The sequence below is a fragment of the Falco peregrinus genome, chromosome 2 (assembly GCF_023634155.1).
Source record: "Falco peregrinus isolate bFalPer1 chromosome 2, bFalPer1.pri, whole genome shotgun sequence".
NCBI classification, from domain to species: domain Eukaryota; kingdom Metazoa; phylum Chordata; class Aves; order Falconiformes; family Falconidae; genus Falco; species Falco peregrinus.
In genome coordinates, this window is record NC_073722.1 from 122,894,688 (window position 1) to 122,912,022 (window position 17,335).

At 41.0% G+C, this 17,335-nt stretch overlaps 1 protein-coding gene across 4 annotated transcripts in view; it reads right to left on the reverse strand.

Annotated features, from left to right (window-relative positions):
- The window catches only part of ERN1 (endoplasmic reticulum to nucleus signaling 1), a 40,811-nt gene that overhangs the window by 21,733 nt on the left and 1,743 nt on the right, over positions 1-17,335 (reverse strand). For 3 of the 4 annotated variants that reach the window (XM_055794165.1, XM_055794164.1, XM_055794167.1), the window contains exon 2: positions 5,981-6,092. In XM_055794165.1, the coding sequence (XP_055650140.1) occupies positions 5,981-6,092 (112 nt within the window). Of the gene's footprint in view, positions 1-5,980; positions 6,093-15,849; positions 16,026-17,335 lie in introns of those variants that run through there. The other variant, XM_055794166.1, reaches the window with a different exon arrangement.

Consider the following 17,335-nt stretch of genomic DNA (forward strand, 5'->3'; position numbering starts at 1 on the left):
TTAAACATGTAGAACAGTGCTTCATCAGAAGTGGAAAAGTTCCTGCTTTTACTTGTTTTCTCAGTAACTGCAATTGTATTTGCTAACAATGATAAAAAAAAAGAGGTAGATGGAACAGATTAGGATGTTATTACAAAGCTGCAGGGAATTTTTTTTAGTACTTACTGGTACATGAACCAGAACTGATAATTCTGCAACACTTCCTGCAACACCTAAGTGTTCTGTATGAACTGTTAGAAAGCATTTAGTATCAACATCTGATTCATTTCTATGCACTAGACTATTCAGAGTCAACATAAACGGATGGAGGAGTTTATTTTCTGAAGTGGAAGGAATTCTCCTTTCACTACTAGCACCATCCACCTGGAAAGACAGGCTGTGGAAAGCCATTTCTCTACATCTTTACCACTGGGGTAACCTAAATTTTCTCATTTTCTTAACACTTTCATCCTCTTGAACTAAGATTGTAGCTCTGCAAAGATTCTTTGAAGACAGACAATGAACTCTTCACACTTACTTTCATGTGGTTTGGCACATATTCCAACTTTATGTCAACGTTTGTTTTGAAATAAGAACTCACTCTGAGATAAAAAGAGAATCTTGAGTTTAATTTATTGTTGTCAGGTCTTACAATAGTTTTCATATGCTTGAATACAGACTAGGAGAAGATGAGTCGTCTTGTAACTGAAGTCATCTACTGCTCCACAACAGGTCAAATGGTAAAAGTTCTTGCAAAAGTCAGAACTGAGGCCTTATCTTCTCTTCAGCCGCTCAGCACTCCAGTATTAACATGCTGAGACTGTAATCATGTCATCCTGCTTTCAAAATTTTCCCTGTGATTAGGTAAGTCATTCTAACAGGCCCAATCTGTTCCAATACCAACAACAGCGATAGTAACCACTGAACAAAGCAGGAAGTATTCTGTACTGGAACAAAAAACTTTACAGAGAAAATGTGATAAACCTGTGATATAAATACATCTACCTCTCCCTTAAGCTTCCATTTCCAGCAGCAGAGGAAAAGCCAGCTTCTTGTAATGTCCTACATAAAGCTTTTGGCATGATAACTGCACAAAAGCTTTCCTCTTTCTAGACTAAGAAAGCAAAGATGCCAAAAGAACTATGCAGTATGGCGGGGGTGAGTTAGGAAGCAGGACATCACCCTGTAAATCTCTCCTTTGTGCTGAAGGGAAGATCAAGATTTCTACAAACATTTCCATGGGTTTCTGATTTGTTTTTCCTGTAGCCTCCACTAAGGCAGAGTATGTTAATAATTCCTACGTTAAAATCCTACAATTTCATACATATTAACACATATATACACACATATATAATATATAATACAAAAGCTTTAGCTTTCTGATCTGGTAATACACACCTGTGCGTAAACAAGCACACACTGTTAGTAAAATTACTGCCACTGCCACTCTTCATTAAATTCATTCAGCAACGCATATTAATGCCCACAAGCACAGGGAGTTCAAGGGCATCAGTAGCACAGAAATGCCATTACAAAGATAGCTGGTACCTCGCCTTGTCATTGTGGGACTGCAAAAAGGTTATCCTGTAAGAACTCAAAAGCTTTCATTTTTACAAGTTAATAAAAAGATCTGTAAAATAACTGTGTTAGGAAAAAAAGAATTTAAAGGACATTGATACTAGATTATAAAGGTTTCTTCTAGAATTCTTAAGAGTTTATTCACAAGTACAGCAGTTACTAGAAACCTGTGAACATAATGACTGTCCAGTAATTTAGCAAATTACTGAGTTCAGTTACACTTGCTGAAATTAACATTTTGACCTGGCAGCAGGCTGATGTCCCAATACAGTTTTGGTTGCATCATGGCCAGAAAATATTTGTGCCTCTATCCATTGCTTGTGAGTGGGCAGAAGTATACCACACGTTTCAGATTACTCTGAAATAATTCTAATCCATATTTTACATACATATATGGAAAAAAAAAATACATGCAATTTTTGAAACCAACCATAATGCTAAATATAACACATTTGACTTTTCTCCGTATTTCACAAACACATGGTAAGATAAAATTTGCCCTTTGACCAAAACCCAAGTCTTTTTAATGTGCAAGATAGACTTCGTCTTTTCACTGCTGTAACGTGCCCTCAGGTAGAACCAACGGCTGAAAAGGAGAAGTGGGAGATTCTGAAACAACAAATGAGTAAGTTGCTGCCCCACTGGAACCAGATGGAAAAAACGGTTTACTGACTTGAGGCCCTACCATAAGATTTCAGCTAATGGGCCAGTTCAAGATCATGTCATCCTCACATGCTGCTGCAAGTTCACCAAATGAGGTTAGAGACACTCACAAACTATCCTCTGGAATTTGTTGGAAAGAGTACCGTTCTACAATCATTTTGTCTTGATTATCCTTATTGATTTACAGCTATGCATAAAGATATTGCTTCTTACCTGGGAATAACCACTGTTATTGGAGCAGGACCTACAGATCTCAGATTTGCCCTCTACAATCTACAGAATGCATACCATTGATAGATACAGTCTGTGTATCTTTGTCTTACCATGACCAGACCACTGATACCCATAGGTTATGGGTAAGGTATCAGAAATCAAAACCTTTTAAATTCATTGTGGACCATTGTTTTTTTGATTGCTACAGGGAACTGAAGATCATAACAAAACTTCTGCTGGCTCTAAATCTAGATCCAAATCTGTATATATTACGTTCTTCTGGCAAATTACTCTGAATTAGTTCTTAGGGGAAAAGCTTTTAAGGAGCTGGTGAACGAAGAGAAGGAGATTGCTTTGAATGGTACAGAAGGACACACAGGACTGACTGTGAGAAGAACAGAGAAATACTCTGTCCAAGAGTACAGTTTGAAACACTACATTCTTAACATCTCAAAGTTCAACATTCTGTTCATTAACTTAAGTTCTCCGGTTAACAAAGATGTACAGGATGATTTTTACAAAGATGTGAGAGAACAGGGCAGTCTTAAAATCATGTTCTTAAAGCTCACACTGAAATCAGAATTGTAAATGCGAAGTCTGACATTAAGGAGAAAAGCACTCTCCAGTTTCTGGCTTGCCAATGTCACCATCTGGCTACTTTCTTGTCCGCATGTAAAAGCAAACCTAAATTGCTGCACTCCGGTACCTTTCGAAGAGATCTATAGGGAATGACAGAAGAAGTTTCATTTCCAGCAGTCTTGGGGAAGTTACTTCAACCTAAGTAATCTTACTGAGGACGCTCACCACATACCTTGCTAGTGGCAAGTGCAGAAAAGATGGGAGACGATCACCCTGTCACTTAGAACTGACAGCTCCTTTTACTGCTCAGAGACGGCACCAAGAGCGTTATTTAGTTTCTGATCTCAAATGTGTGCCACAACCTTTCAATACCCATTCAAACAAATGCCTTTCAATACCATAGTTTTTGTGGGGTCACAGCAGAAGCAAAGGTGTCTCTCAGAAACTTGGAGAGAGGAAGAGTGTGGGTTTTTTCTATAAACTTTCCAACCATATTCCAGGTTTCCAAGGCCCAGGGAACAAGCAGCATCAGTCACCTGGCCACTGAAAAAACCTGAGAGCTGTTGGATAGTAGGACCCTTTGAAGCTAACAGGAAATGAGGGTATAAAGCACCCTCAACAAATAAGGCTACCTGTAACTGCAGGGAACGCAGCTTTATTTCTGAACTGCTGGAGAGTCCTATTACTAACAGACCCATTTTTTTTTTGCCTGCTCTATGGGGAGCACAAGTATTCAGACTGCCTTTCTTGCCAGCACTAGATGAAGGCAGGAAACCCAAACATACTATTGTGGTGATAACCACTGGCTCATTTACTTTGCATACCTAAGATAAGCTTCAGTACTCAATTAAAACAAACCACACATGGCAAGATTTTCATGTTTGTTTAAGTACCACCTGATAACGAATGCTACCTTGGTTTTTTCCCCCAATAAAAATAAAACATATATGAATTTTCCTTTGTTAAATACCTTGCTGCTTAAGTGCAGCAATAAAACATTCCCCTCCTGATGAATGCTGCTGCTGCAACACTTCAGGTGACCTCCACAGCTTCCCAAAGCAGGTGAACTACATACATGGCTCACTGTCTGGTAATCAGGGTAAAATGGCACCTGCAAAGAACACTGCTTGCAATGCATGCAGCTTCCCACTGGGTAATTCTCTGCAGCAATACAGCTTACTGTTGACAGAGAGAATGCACCGAACAATGGTGTTTAGACACTAATATTAATACTGAATTCTGCATCACTAAATCTCTCCAGGGATTTAGCGCAGCAAGATGGTATGGACTTTCACAGGCTGTTACTTCCCAACACTGTCGCATCTTTGTTGGGCTTCCCACCCACAGGGTGACCACCAACAAATACAGTTTTGCAAAAATAAATAAAAACCTTCCAATTACAAATTACATCACCAATTTATATGTACAGGCCCTTGCTCCATGTACACTTAACTAAGTTAACTCATGAGACATCTTGTAACAATGATAACTACCACTATTTTTTTCCCATAGGCCCTTGAGTGTTGTTCTATTATACAGAAATAAACCAATGGGCAGTAAGTGCTTTGCCAAAAGCAAGTGAACATACCTCATGTACATAAGGTGCAGAATAATGCACAGTTAGCAACAGAGAGGGGAAAAAAGAAGTCCTATAAAACTAGATTATCCAGTCTGGCAGTTCTACTGTACCAACAATAGTTTCACAATATTTATTTATTTTTTTAAATAAGGGAAGTTCCTTGAGCAATACACTCTAAGATCCTTTTCATTACCAAAGTGTGTTCCTTTCTTCCTCAAAAAGACTCTTGCCAGTTAAGATACCCTTCTAGGACAGGACTATGTGGTGTATGTTCATGTCAGTTGAACGACCAGCAAAAACCAGTAAGCTGCTCTCAACACCGCAGCAGCCTATAGCAACAACAAAGGAGGAGGCTGCTAACATTTTTCTATTCAAGCCTGTTCAGGGAAAGGAGAGATCTAAATTTAAAGAGGAAACAGGGAAGAAAATGTGATCACACCTGTTAATCAAGATCCTTCAAGAAAATATTTGTTCATCCCTTTTTACTCCAAAAGGAGCTACCAAAGCATTTTTTGCTCATTTATGAAGTTAACTTTTTGTCGGGTAGATTTCTATTCAAATATGAATGGCTTCACAAATAAGAAAAATGGTTTGTACTGCCAGTATCAGATATGCACAATCCATTCCCTACCATTTCAGCTCACTTACTAAACTTGACATCAGGTTTAAAAATACAGGAGAGAATGATGCAATCACTGTGACTCCTTTCCATCTACACCTGCTTTCCAATTTATTTCCAGAAGTGAAGAGAAAGTGCTACTATCTCTCCACCACATGTAATCAGAGTCCCACTAAAACAAGTCTGTATTAAATTCTGAATTTTTCACAAAGACATAAAGAGCTATCTCTACTCTGTAATTAAAATTACAAAATCACTTCCAGTCACTGAGCAATGTTAAATTTCTTTATACAAGTGCAGTCCTTTTATTTAAAAAACTCTGCTGTTTCCAAACAATTATTATAGAAAAAAGACCTGAGGTTTGCATGATATCCACTGCACCAGTGAATGTAGGGTATTCCAGAGACACAATCACGCAAGTCCTTGGCCACCAGCTCCACCAGCTGACACTCTCATTTGCCATCTATTCTGTTCTATGCTTGCTTAAATAATTGCACTCACTCCCATAAAACAGGATACCTACCAATTACACCACTACAGCTTAAACATTCTGGCAAAAAAAAACCCACCATCAACCTGGGAAAGATCTGCAAAGTGAAAATATGAAGATGAACATGACTCCAGAAACACTGCAGCTTAATACTGGAGCAAAAGCAAAATTAAGAAAGAAAATAAAGTTATTACCAGGCCCTACAACAGTTTGAATTATCAATTGATTTGAACGTTACTACCATTACTGAGTAGAGGCCATCAGGATACTTTCTGCTCACCTTCTTTTAAAGTCCACTTGATTGCTCCTGTCCTCTTGCTGACGGCATGCAAACTTCCATCAAGGGTTGAAACAAACAACAGTGTTTCTGGCACAGTTACTGAGCTGGTGTTCTGGAAAAGAAAAATCCATACATTGAAGGTAATTATTTACTACAGAGTTTACTTGTAAGTCCCATATAGTACATTGTCTGGAACATCACTTCTTTTTAATCACACAAGTGGACGACTTTCTTGGCCCTTTGAATTAAAGTGATTCCCCCCCCCCCCCCCCCCCCACCCTAACATTATGGAACCGTTTCTTGTGCTAAGTTCCCCTAGAGATAAATAGAGATAAACTGCTTTAACTCAACGTCCACTTTCAATTTAATATCAATGTCTTCCTGTACTAGAGTTGGGAGAAATCCGAGACAGAGACAGGAAAGGACTAATACAAAGACTATGTGATAAGTCAGCTAGAGCAAGGGACTTCAAAGCAGCTCAGAGAACCTAAGTGTTAATGTCAAAAACATGCTATTACCAAGTAAATAGAACATAACATTTGCCAGGGTTTAGTTCCCTAAAGATCAAAAGACTTTGACTGGATAGAGTATGGATAAATAAAACTGAAAGGTGATCAATATTCTACGAGGGTGACTGCAGCTGAGAGACAGGATGGAGCTGCAAGCATGTAAATTCTCTGAGCAAGAGCAAAATATTTAGGATAGATGCAGCTTAAAGGGTGGGTAAGATCCATACTGTTAAACCACTTAATTGGATTTTTATACCTTACGTCTCCCAATACCGTATTTCTGCAGTAGGTAGTAAATAACACTGTGTAAGGAAGTCCGTATATATTAACACATCCACAGACATTTCCTAGAAAGCAGTTAGCTGCAGGATTCAAACCTCAATTTGACATTCTAATCATTCTGCCCCCGGGGACACATCACTTCGTATTTACACGTATGGGTACAGAGCTGTTTGGTGCCTGGTGTCACTCCTACAGCACAAGCAACTTTTGAGATTGGGTATCACAGAGCATGCAATTTCATTAAAAGGGCGTCATATAACCATCAAGGACTCAGAATTATGTAGCTATTACCGGAACAGTGAGGCTAAGTCCAAGGTGCTTCACAGCACAAAGCAGAAACATGTTCATTTAACGTCTGCTCTTCTCATCCTGGCTAAGGATGATCCCATACACCCCAAGACCGACCCATTTCCATTTATCAAGTCTCAAGTTACCGCTCAAGTAACTGGTAATTCGTAGACTGTATCTGCACTGCTCACCTGCGTGCCACCTGCCATGTTTAGCAAGTTTCACAGTTAATAACTCTTAACCTACCATGGTTCATGAAATGGAAGTGTATGAATTTTACATTATTAATAATGTCTTAAATGATTTAAACTGTAAAAAACAATTATCAGTCATGTTAGAATTACTGCGAAGCAAAATACACCACTGCCAAATTAAAATGCATGGATATAGGGGTAAACTTCTTTGGAAAACTATACATTTGTAGTACCACTCAAAGCATTAGACTTTCAGGTAAAGCATAAAGTTAAAAGGATAATATAATAAAGTAATAACTAGCCAACTTTCAGGTCGCACCTACAAACATTATGCGCTTCTTTCTAGTCGTAACAAAAACAGCTGCAGCAGACAATTGTAAAACACACAGTACAGAAAAAATGAAAGTACAAATCAACAATACCCAAACAATAGATCAGAGGTAACTGCTGGAAGTGCAGAAAAAAAGGAGATTTATTGCAACCCATAAATATAATTTTCATTATCTGAAGTAGTCAAATTATCAGGCTGCAAACATATCTGCCCTTAAATAAAACATTTACAGCTGCATCCGGAATGAAGCTTTGCAATGTTCATTCAAACAGGGACACCGAATACCAGCTCCTCTCATGCTTGCCTATAGAATATGCAGCTCAAGACGTTACTAATCAGAAATGAACTTAAGAGTATCTTTCTAGCCTAATGACCTGACTTTTATGTAAGAGCAAAGAGAAGCTGTACTGCAAAGTTACAAGTTCTCATTCTTTTGTATTATAACTTTTGATAAAGCAAACTACCGTAGCCACTGCATCAAAGTAATTCATGAAAATGTTGCCCTTTAGGTCTTTTGGTACATGAACTCCCAAAACAACTTAGGATGGTGTAGTTGATTTATAATCATCTTGTCTAGTCTTCCCGTCTTCCTAAATCAGCATTTAACAAGCCAGATCCACTGATTCTGCAACAAGCGGGGGAACTGATAACCCACAGTCCACCATCACATCCATCTGGAGCTAAAAGCCATCTGACCGTGAGGTCAGTCTGCCTCCCCAAGAAGATTTACTGTTTAAATCCATCACTATCTAGCTGCCTGCATAGAACTACCCTTGAACAAAAACAAGAAGGGAAGCTTGGGGTTGCATTGTAGATATCTTTATAGCTGCTTTTATGCAAAAGATAAGGCTTCTTTGCAAACAAAGCACTGCTTCCCACAGAACATCATAATAATCTAAGAATTAGAGTAACTGATCTTCCTAACACTAATGAGCGAGTGAGGCACGAACTGAGCAGTGTCAACGCTCCTCACTTCTAACATGCTGTCTTGCATCAGACTGACAGATTCCCTCAGCCTTATCACTGGTGTGAGGCAATGACTGACAGCGGTGTGAATGCAGAGCTATAATATGAATATTTCATGAGTGGGCTGTGATGAGGCCCCAGAAAGATACCCAATTCAAGGAATACCAGGAGTGTGAAAAAAGCTGCACTTAAACAGGTTTCCTTCCCTTTGCAGGACAAACAACTTTCGAGCTCAGAAAATTTAGAAGACTTGCAGACTATACTGATCTCACCGTGCATAAACTATTTAAGCACGAGGAGACATTTCAGTTCAATAGGGTACCAGCAGTAGGAACAACTATTAGGAAATCCTCCATATCTTAGAACATTTACTTCATGGAGTTACTTCTTTGGGTGACTCCAGTAATATATACTGCTCATGATTTTATTTTCAGTCTTTCCAAATTCCATTTACAGCACTACTGCTGCAGTGGAGCCCAACTGTAACTTCTCTGGCTCTCAGAATCTGTCATTCATAAATTAATGACATTAAAGCAAACCAGAGAGCTAGGATGGCTCTGGTGAAATTTAATGTTCAACAAACAATTGGGATTAACAGAAGAAGGAATTGTCTATTTGTTGTTCTTTACCATGGAACCAAAGTCACCTCTCCCCCACACAGGTAACGGTGGGGTAACACCCCAACACGTGGCATGGCACAAAATGCCAGCTCACTTCCCAAACTCATTTTGTACAGGGGTTAGATCTTGAGACATAACTGACAGCAGTCATCCTCAAAAACATGTATGTATGTATAGCCACATACTACCCCACTGACGCTCATCCAGCCATTATTAATCATTCTGTTTTCAAGTTGTTAAGAAAGGGAAAACACTTCAAAATTTACTGGAAACAATGTTTTGATGAAAACCAGAAGTAATGGATGGTGGTCAATATTACTTCCAAATTAGCTTTTGTGCAGTAACACTTTACACTCTTATATTAATTTTCATTTGAAGATCTCAACACATTTTACCCAAAAAAAAACCCAAAACACGCAAACAATTCTGGTTAACAGTGATTTGTGATAGGTAAGGATGTTGAAAAGTCTTTTAAACTAATATATAGTTAATGCACAAATATACATATTTTTTCCCAGGCTTTTCTTTTAGATAACACATAACAGTTATTTGATTTCTTTAAATATTACCTGAGAAGCTTTGTAATAAATGAAATAACTTTAAAGCCTCAGTTGCATAAAGCTGTCAGTGGGGCTCTGGGCTTACAAAGTAGAAACATAACAAAACACATGAACCAAAGACACTGAATTAATAGTACAGCTCTTAATTTCAACTAATTGCACAAACAAACCGTGCCTGCCAGGTTAACCGTATGTAATTAACCACTGCTCTCAACTGCCAGATGTTGCTCAACACCAGGCAGCTGTTTAAAGTGCATACTACATATCCATGCGAGTTCAAAGAAATCACAATGAACTACAACATTTGAACAACTTCTTATAAACTCTTATTTATTAGTTAAATTAATTTTAATTTAAATCTAATTTGATTGGTTTTTTACTCAAACTTCTGACAAGCACATTTCAGCTTTCTCATATCAAATGTGTATCTTCACTGCAGATGTATCTTCACTTCACTCACAAAAAATCCCTATCCCAGAGAATTTAAGTCTTCTTTGATCAGATTTGTAGATCAGGCAGAAAATATTTTTAGGCAGTATTTTAATACAACCATGTATATGGTATAAATCCTGTACATTATACACCACAGGGTACACAAAAAATACCTGTTTCTTCATAAAAATCTATCTACCCTAAACCCACTCCACGAACAAAAGCACTTAAATTAAAAGACTGGAATGACTGTTTGCTCTTCTATCAAAAAAGATACACCAAAAACATCCATTACTCAAGCTGATCATTTTAGTTAATGAATACAGTGAAGCTGCACCTAGAGTGAAACACAGTAAGTCGAGCAAGAACATACAACTGTTAAAGGCAGGAAGTGAAAATTACTGAAGTTCCTTCAGATCACAGGTGGGAATTCAACACCCTGAATATAATGACTACTGTTGAAGTTTAGTTGCAAATAAAATTCAACATACAGCAAATCTACCACATCTTCTATGTATACAGACTAAAATTGTTTTTCTAGGCTAGATCTTACTCTCTGTGCAAGTTTTTATCTTTTATCTTATCTTACAGAATCAGTATATTCTCCAGAAAGCTCTCTTCCTGTCTTCTTATTGAGAAGAGTATAAAAGCTTGTACCATTTTCACAAAAAAATGTGCCTGTAAGATAACCACCATGATTATGGTCAGGCATCAGATATCAGTAACATGTAGTACATGGAACACTACTTGCAGATCTGTAGATTTAGTATTTTCATATTTAGCATTTGAATGTCTATCTGTTGTGGCATCAAGGCTATAGAAATTACAGAATTAAATGTTTGTTCTGGAACTCTCATCAAAACATCATTAACCAAGGTGGTCTTCCAGATGACTGACATTTTAGAAGGTTGCTAGTACTTGGGACCAAACAGAAAGTGCTAACGTGCAAAGAGTTCCTCTGCACATCCTGCAGTCACAGGAGTACGAGTGCTTTTCCATACATGCACCCTCCAGATCATTTAGAAGCCAAATGATAAGGAAAGAAAACCATAGCTGAAGCAGGTATTCACACAAGCTTGTGTAGAAAACCAGATGAACACCTGAATGTTGCCCACAGGCAGAATGACTAGAAACTTCTCAGATACGACTAAGATCAAGAAATCACTATAGCTTCTTTTAAGCTTTTCATAGTAGTTCAAGTTCCCCTGTGGTGTGGGGGGGGGAAGGCGCCACTCCCATCTACCATTCTTAGGGTGCCCGACTGCTAATAATCTCTAACAGCCTAAGATTAGGGTTTAAACAGAAAATAGCATTTTTAAGCTACAATAGAAATATACTGTCCAATAGAAACAGCATTTCATAAACAGAAATAGAAACACATTTCATAAATACTAATTAATGCTTGCAGAAGAATCTTCCTTCAGTCCAAATCTACCACATCTTTAAAACGTTTTAGAAATCAAAGTAATAAAATGACTCAAAGCAATTCTGAAGGGCCCACAGAGTCAAACGAAGGTCAGGGGAAGCTGTAGGACAAGTTCTGGTGTGTTCGTATACGGCTATGGTACAGTTCAATGTCAAAGACAGTACCTTCTTCATTCACAGCAACATTTCACATCGTTTTAAGGATTAGCAGAGCAATGCCCTACTTTGTTTTGTTGTGTTAGAAGAAAACAGTCTCCACAGAAATAATCCCTTCCATTAATTTATCTGCTTAAAACCAGTACTTTTGAAATGCAGGTCACCAAGTATGCACAAATCCCACTGAAGTCAGTAGAAGCAGCAGATAAAAAGAAAACCAGGCCACTCAGTTCCTTGAGGTTATCGTTCTGTAACCTAGAAATATGTTTTGCTGTGGCAGTGATACCACAGGAGGTTCTTCGAGTATGAATAAGTAACAGGAAAACATTTCAGAGTGACCTGGATGTGTGATGGTGTGTGCTGACTCTGAGCAGTGTTACCCATTCCATAGAAATAATTGAAAGCTCGGTAGTAAACAAATCACAGTGCCAAGTGTCACCTGACAATAATTTTCTCTTTTCTGAGTCTTAAGTTGGAATACATATGCACCAAACTTAATTTGTAAGGTTTGATGGATGACAAAGGATGGATGGTTTGCTAACTAGAATTTACATCCTCATAATTTCTTTGGTAACACCTGGCTTTCTGAACAAAAAAGTTGACAAGATATATAATCACTCAAGCTGGAGAGAAAAAAATAAATCTATATTCCTCACTGGATAATTAGTTTAATATACATCAAGCTGTACACCTGCATTTTAGTAAAAAAGTATTTAAAAATAACTTTGGCATTAACAGCACCAGACACTTTCCTCAAAATAAGAAAAGGCCTATACCATAATTAGGCTACTGAAACCACAATCAGTAAACCAATACAGATGCAAAGCAAAATATTTTTAGACATCAGCACACGCTGCAAGCACTTGGCATATTCATCACAGTCTATGGTTTTGACAGCTATTCTCTAGCTTCATTGCCAGGCTAGATGCTAAAACTGACTATGCATAATAAAACCATTCCATGAAGAAACTCTTTGTAAAATTCAGTAAGTTACTGGACAGGGAGGAGGAAGTTTTTCAGTATAGCTGATAACAAAGTTAATCCATGAAAGAGAGCTAAAAAAAAAATTAAGTTCTATCTTCTTTAGAAAGTGAAATCAAACCTACAGATCTTTTAATCTTAAACTAAATTCCAACATGTCTTCTTTAGCTACTTCTCATCAACACTGTAACTCAGTTCCAGCGACTTTTCATTCATATGCCCGTACGAACTGCAAGAGGAAAAACTGAAAACTACAGGAGGTCCACTCCAGCCACCCTCTGACGTGACTGGACTGCGAGTGGTGCTCCACATCACAACGTCCCAGCTAGGTTTTCAGACTTGATTCTCTCTGTAAAGCCAAAACTTATTTCAATATTCACAGGAACACCAGCAACCAAAATAAGCAAGACACAGTTATAAACACATGAATTTACACTCCAGGACAAAGCTGTCCATTAATTTTAGTTGTGCAAGACAAGTCTGCAGTCCCCAAACCCTAATATATTGGGGTTTTGAGTGAACAAGGAGATCTGCAACTCAAAACACATAAATGTTAGTTAACATCATGATTGAAGATGCCCTCTTTAAAACCTTCTGCTGTCTCACAGAGGTTTTCATGCGAATCAGTTAAGTGGCCAAACACCTCCAGCTGAGATAACAAGACATCTGGCTAAGGCCGGGGTTTTCCCATGCCAGGTGCAGCTCACACACACCATGTACCAGAGCACTGAAACCCATCCCGTAGGCTGCAGGAGAGAGCAGACCCATGTCCTAAATGCCAGTTTAATCCCCAAAAGGTTGTTATTTTTGAGTAAACTGACTCCATGTTAAAAGAGAAACAAGCACAGTTTGGAACGTCCACGGCTCACAAAAAATGAGGTTTCTTTTTAAAACTAGTGAGCACTGTAAATCATTACTGTATAATATTTACAGTAACTGTTTATTTACAGCTTTATTGCTTTTCTCATTGCTGTATCTGAAATGTCACCCTTTTATAATGTGTTCCCATACATTGCCAGGGCAATTCCAAGAGCTATACATTGTCACCTAAATAACAAGAGACAGCATTTCATCTTATAAAGACAGGAAAGGAAGCCCTTGTATGAACTTATAAACTGAAGGAAAACAGTATTAACGTTGTGATATAAAGTAACAAAGTGCATTTATCAAAGAAAGAAAAGGCAGAGCAGAGCAGTACCCTTAAAGAAATCTATATAAAACGCAATTTGCAAATCTTCAGGCAATCTCATGTTTTTCTTGTTACCTCAATACCAAGAATTGTACGCCAGCCTTTTTCATGGGAATTTATTACTCAAGTGACATTAATAGTACTAAATAAGCTTTTCCAGTTAAATGGGTTAATCACAGGTGAGATGACTGGGACTGAGTTCACAGAAATTAAAACTAGTTCTGAAAAGGGAGTGAAGTACGGAATAGATTTCAACTTGGAAGTCACGGTGAGGACTACAGCTGGCAGAGCAAGAAGACTAGGGTAAGCGCCAAGAAAAGAAACAGAAATGGAGAATGCGAGATCAGACACTGATCTGAGGTAAGATGGCAGGGCAGGGAGACCAGGAGAGAGAAATCTAGAGAAAAAAGGGGGCGAATTCTACCTGGGCCTGAGTCTAGGTTTTTGTGTGACTATGCAAGTAAAATTACACAAAATTTAGTAATAATCTATTAGTACTACTATTTTTAAAACTTCATGAGTTGCAAAACAGTTTTCCCTACAAAATCTGAACCCCAAAGCTGTCAGGACCCCATGGAGATTTCAGTCCAACCTTATAGTCCAGACTAAGACAAAGACATGAGCACACTACCATGCTTACAGCCTGCATTTAATTCTTTCCAGTTTTCCAATGAAGTAACAACAGCAGGTATGTTACACAGCTTCATTACTAAAAGTGTTTACTTTTGAAGAAGGGGAGTGGAGCTATTATATCCAGGTGAAAAATGAAGTCTTCAGCTTTGCTTAACCTGAACTATACCCCCATATATTACAGCAGCATTTTCAGGTAACAATGAACAATCCATCCGAGAACGTAACTTAAAACTTTCCTCTTCTACGCTTCAGTATAATGGAAACAGCGAATGCCAGCTGGCCTTTTCATTGCCTCCTGATCTTGAGAATTTACAGAGCAGCACCTTTCAGAACTGAATTTTTGAAGACTTAGTTTTCCATCTCTACAGATGCAGTACACGGCACCCATTTTAAAGTACACTTTAAAATTATTACCTCTGTGAAAACAATCTGCTCAGCATGCCATCTGCTTTGCACCAGTTTCACCGTTCCCTGTGCTTTTACTGCTCCACGCAGTACCTTACAACCAACCTGGTTATTTCTGAAGAGGTTCTGTAGAGCAGTGACTTGTGCACTTTGTCTTTCACCTTTGAATTTAGGACTGTAGTCTCTTTTGGATACCAACCAACCATATGTACACAGAGTGCACGCTGCTATCTTTGCTCTGGAAACAGGATGATCCAAATGCTGCAGTATCTCGGTATGTAGCTGGTCATTTGTATTTGGTTGTCAACACACATACAGTGTTGGGGTCTTTTTCAGGAAGAAAACAAGCTCCCTCAGTTGTGGGGGGCCAGAGCATAGATTTTCTAGCACATGTCACTAGTTTCTCCATCCACCTACATAGTTTCAACTTCCAAGTTTCCCTGTGCTGCTTCCACCCACCACTTTACGGGAAATTCATGGTATTTTTATGTTTCAAGCATTAATAAATGCACTCTACGTTCAGGTAGGGCGTTAGGTGCGGCGCAGAGACAGGTCCACGGCCTCTGGGCAGGGTTCGGCCGCCGCAGCCCCAAGCCCCACGCAGGGCATCAACGGCAGCGCAGGGGGCAAGGGGCTCCGCCACACTGCCCGCTCCTGGCGCTGCCCCCGTAGGAGCCCCGGCGCCGCTCTCCGCCGCCGGGGGGCCTGGCCTGCGCGGGGCAAGGCCTCCCCCGGCCCCCTCCGGCTCTGCCGCCCCCGCAGCACGCCGAGCCGCGCCCACCCCGCCCCGCTGCGGCCGGGGGACTCTGCCACCGGCCCCCGCCCTGCCCACCGGTCCCCCGCGGGACGAGCCCCCGCCCCAGGCCAAGCGGGCAGGCTCGGCCCGCGCCTCGCTTACCCCGGGCCTCGGCGACAGCAGCGACAGCAGCAGCAGCAGCGCGCCCAGGCTGAGGCGGCGGCGCAGCGGCTCCATAGCTGCCCCCCGCGGGGACCCGGGGGCGCCCGGCCGGCTCCCCCCGCCCGCTGCTGCCGCCCGCGGCGTGTCCGGCGCTCCCCGCGCGGCGCGGGGCGGGGCCGCCCGGCCCGGGCCACCGACGTCACAGAGGGCCGGGCCGGCCGCGCGCAGGTACTGCGGGGCCGCCCCCCGCCGCGGGCAGGGCCGGGGGCCGTGCGGGACCGGGGGCCGTGCGGGACCGGGGGCCGTGCGGGACCGGGGGCCGTGCGGGACCGGGGGCCGTGCGGGACCGGGGGCCGTGCGGGACCGCGGGGCTTCGCGCCGCTGCCGCAGCCTCCCCGTTTGCGCTGAGCCCCGACGAAAGCGGCCTGCCCGGGGGGCTCGGGCAAGGGCCGTGTTTTAAACGGCGGGGAGCAACGCTAGCCAGCTGCTGCTGCTGCTTATTCGTAAAAAAAAAACCCTTACGGGTAAATTCAGGCTGAAGCAACAGGCTCCCTCCTCCAGCAGTACCCTGCCCGCTACAATTTCCCTATTGATTTTTTGCTTTCGAAGCAGATCAGGCCAAATTTATTTGGCGTAGCTCCTGTTTTGACAAAGTTACTGTTGACCCTGGTGTGCCTTGCAAGGCCTTAAATAAACGTGAAAACAAAGAAGGTGCCACTGAACCAAAACCCAGGTCCAAGCTCCTCTGAACAGGTAAAAATAAACACAAAAAATATGGAATCAAATGGAAGAAGCTTTAAAAAGAAGAAAGTAAATTTACACTGCTTGGCAAAGGCCTGGCTTTCAGATACCTATTTATAGAACACAAAGCCACTTTGTCCTTGCTACATATTGTTTGCTTTTTAATACCGATACCATTAAGGGAGCCGCAGAGCACACAGAGTACTAAGTGTGCAATATGCACGTAACAAATCAGCCCTGGCAGCTCCCCTTTGAATAAGTGTGCCTTTGATTACATGGGCAGGAGACACAGTTATGAGCTAACCTGCCAATCTGCATAGATAAAACCATGCTGGAGCTAGAACCACCACTGTGATTCAGTTCCCTGGTACTAACAGACGGCTTGCTTTAAGGTGATCTTGGATTCTAAGCATCCCCTGTTTGAGAACCAGCAGACCACCCAACGTGCTGCTTTGTGAGTGCTGTGGCAGCAGCACACACGGGGAACACGTCCAGACCTCTGCCACGCATGCAGAAAGCCCTCGAAACCCTACAGGACGACGGTTAAGACGGGTGGTTGTAAAAAGCAGCCACAGTGTTGTGCAAGAGCATGGGCCTCCCCTGGGAAGGCAGCTGGGTTAAGCGCGCAGCACTGTCCCGCCATTGAGTTTGGACGCTGGCAGGTGAGCTGCTAGGGACCGCTACCTCCTCACACACCATTTTATTAGCTTTAAGGTGAATTTCATGCCATGCTACGTTATGGAGT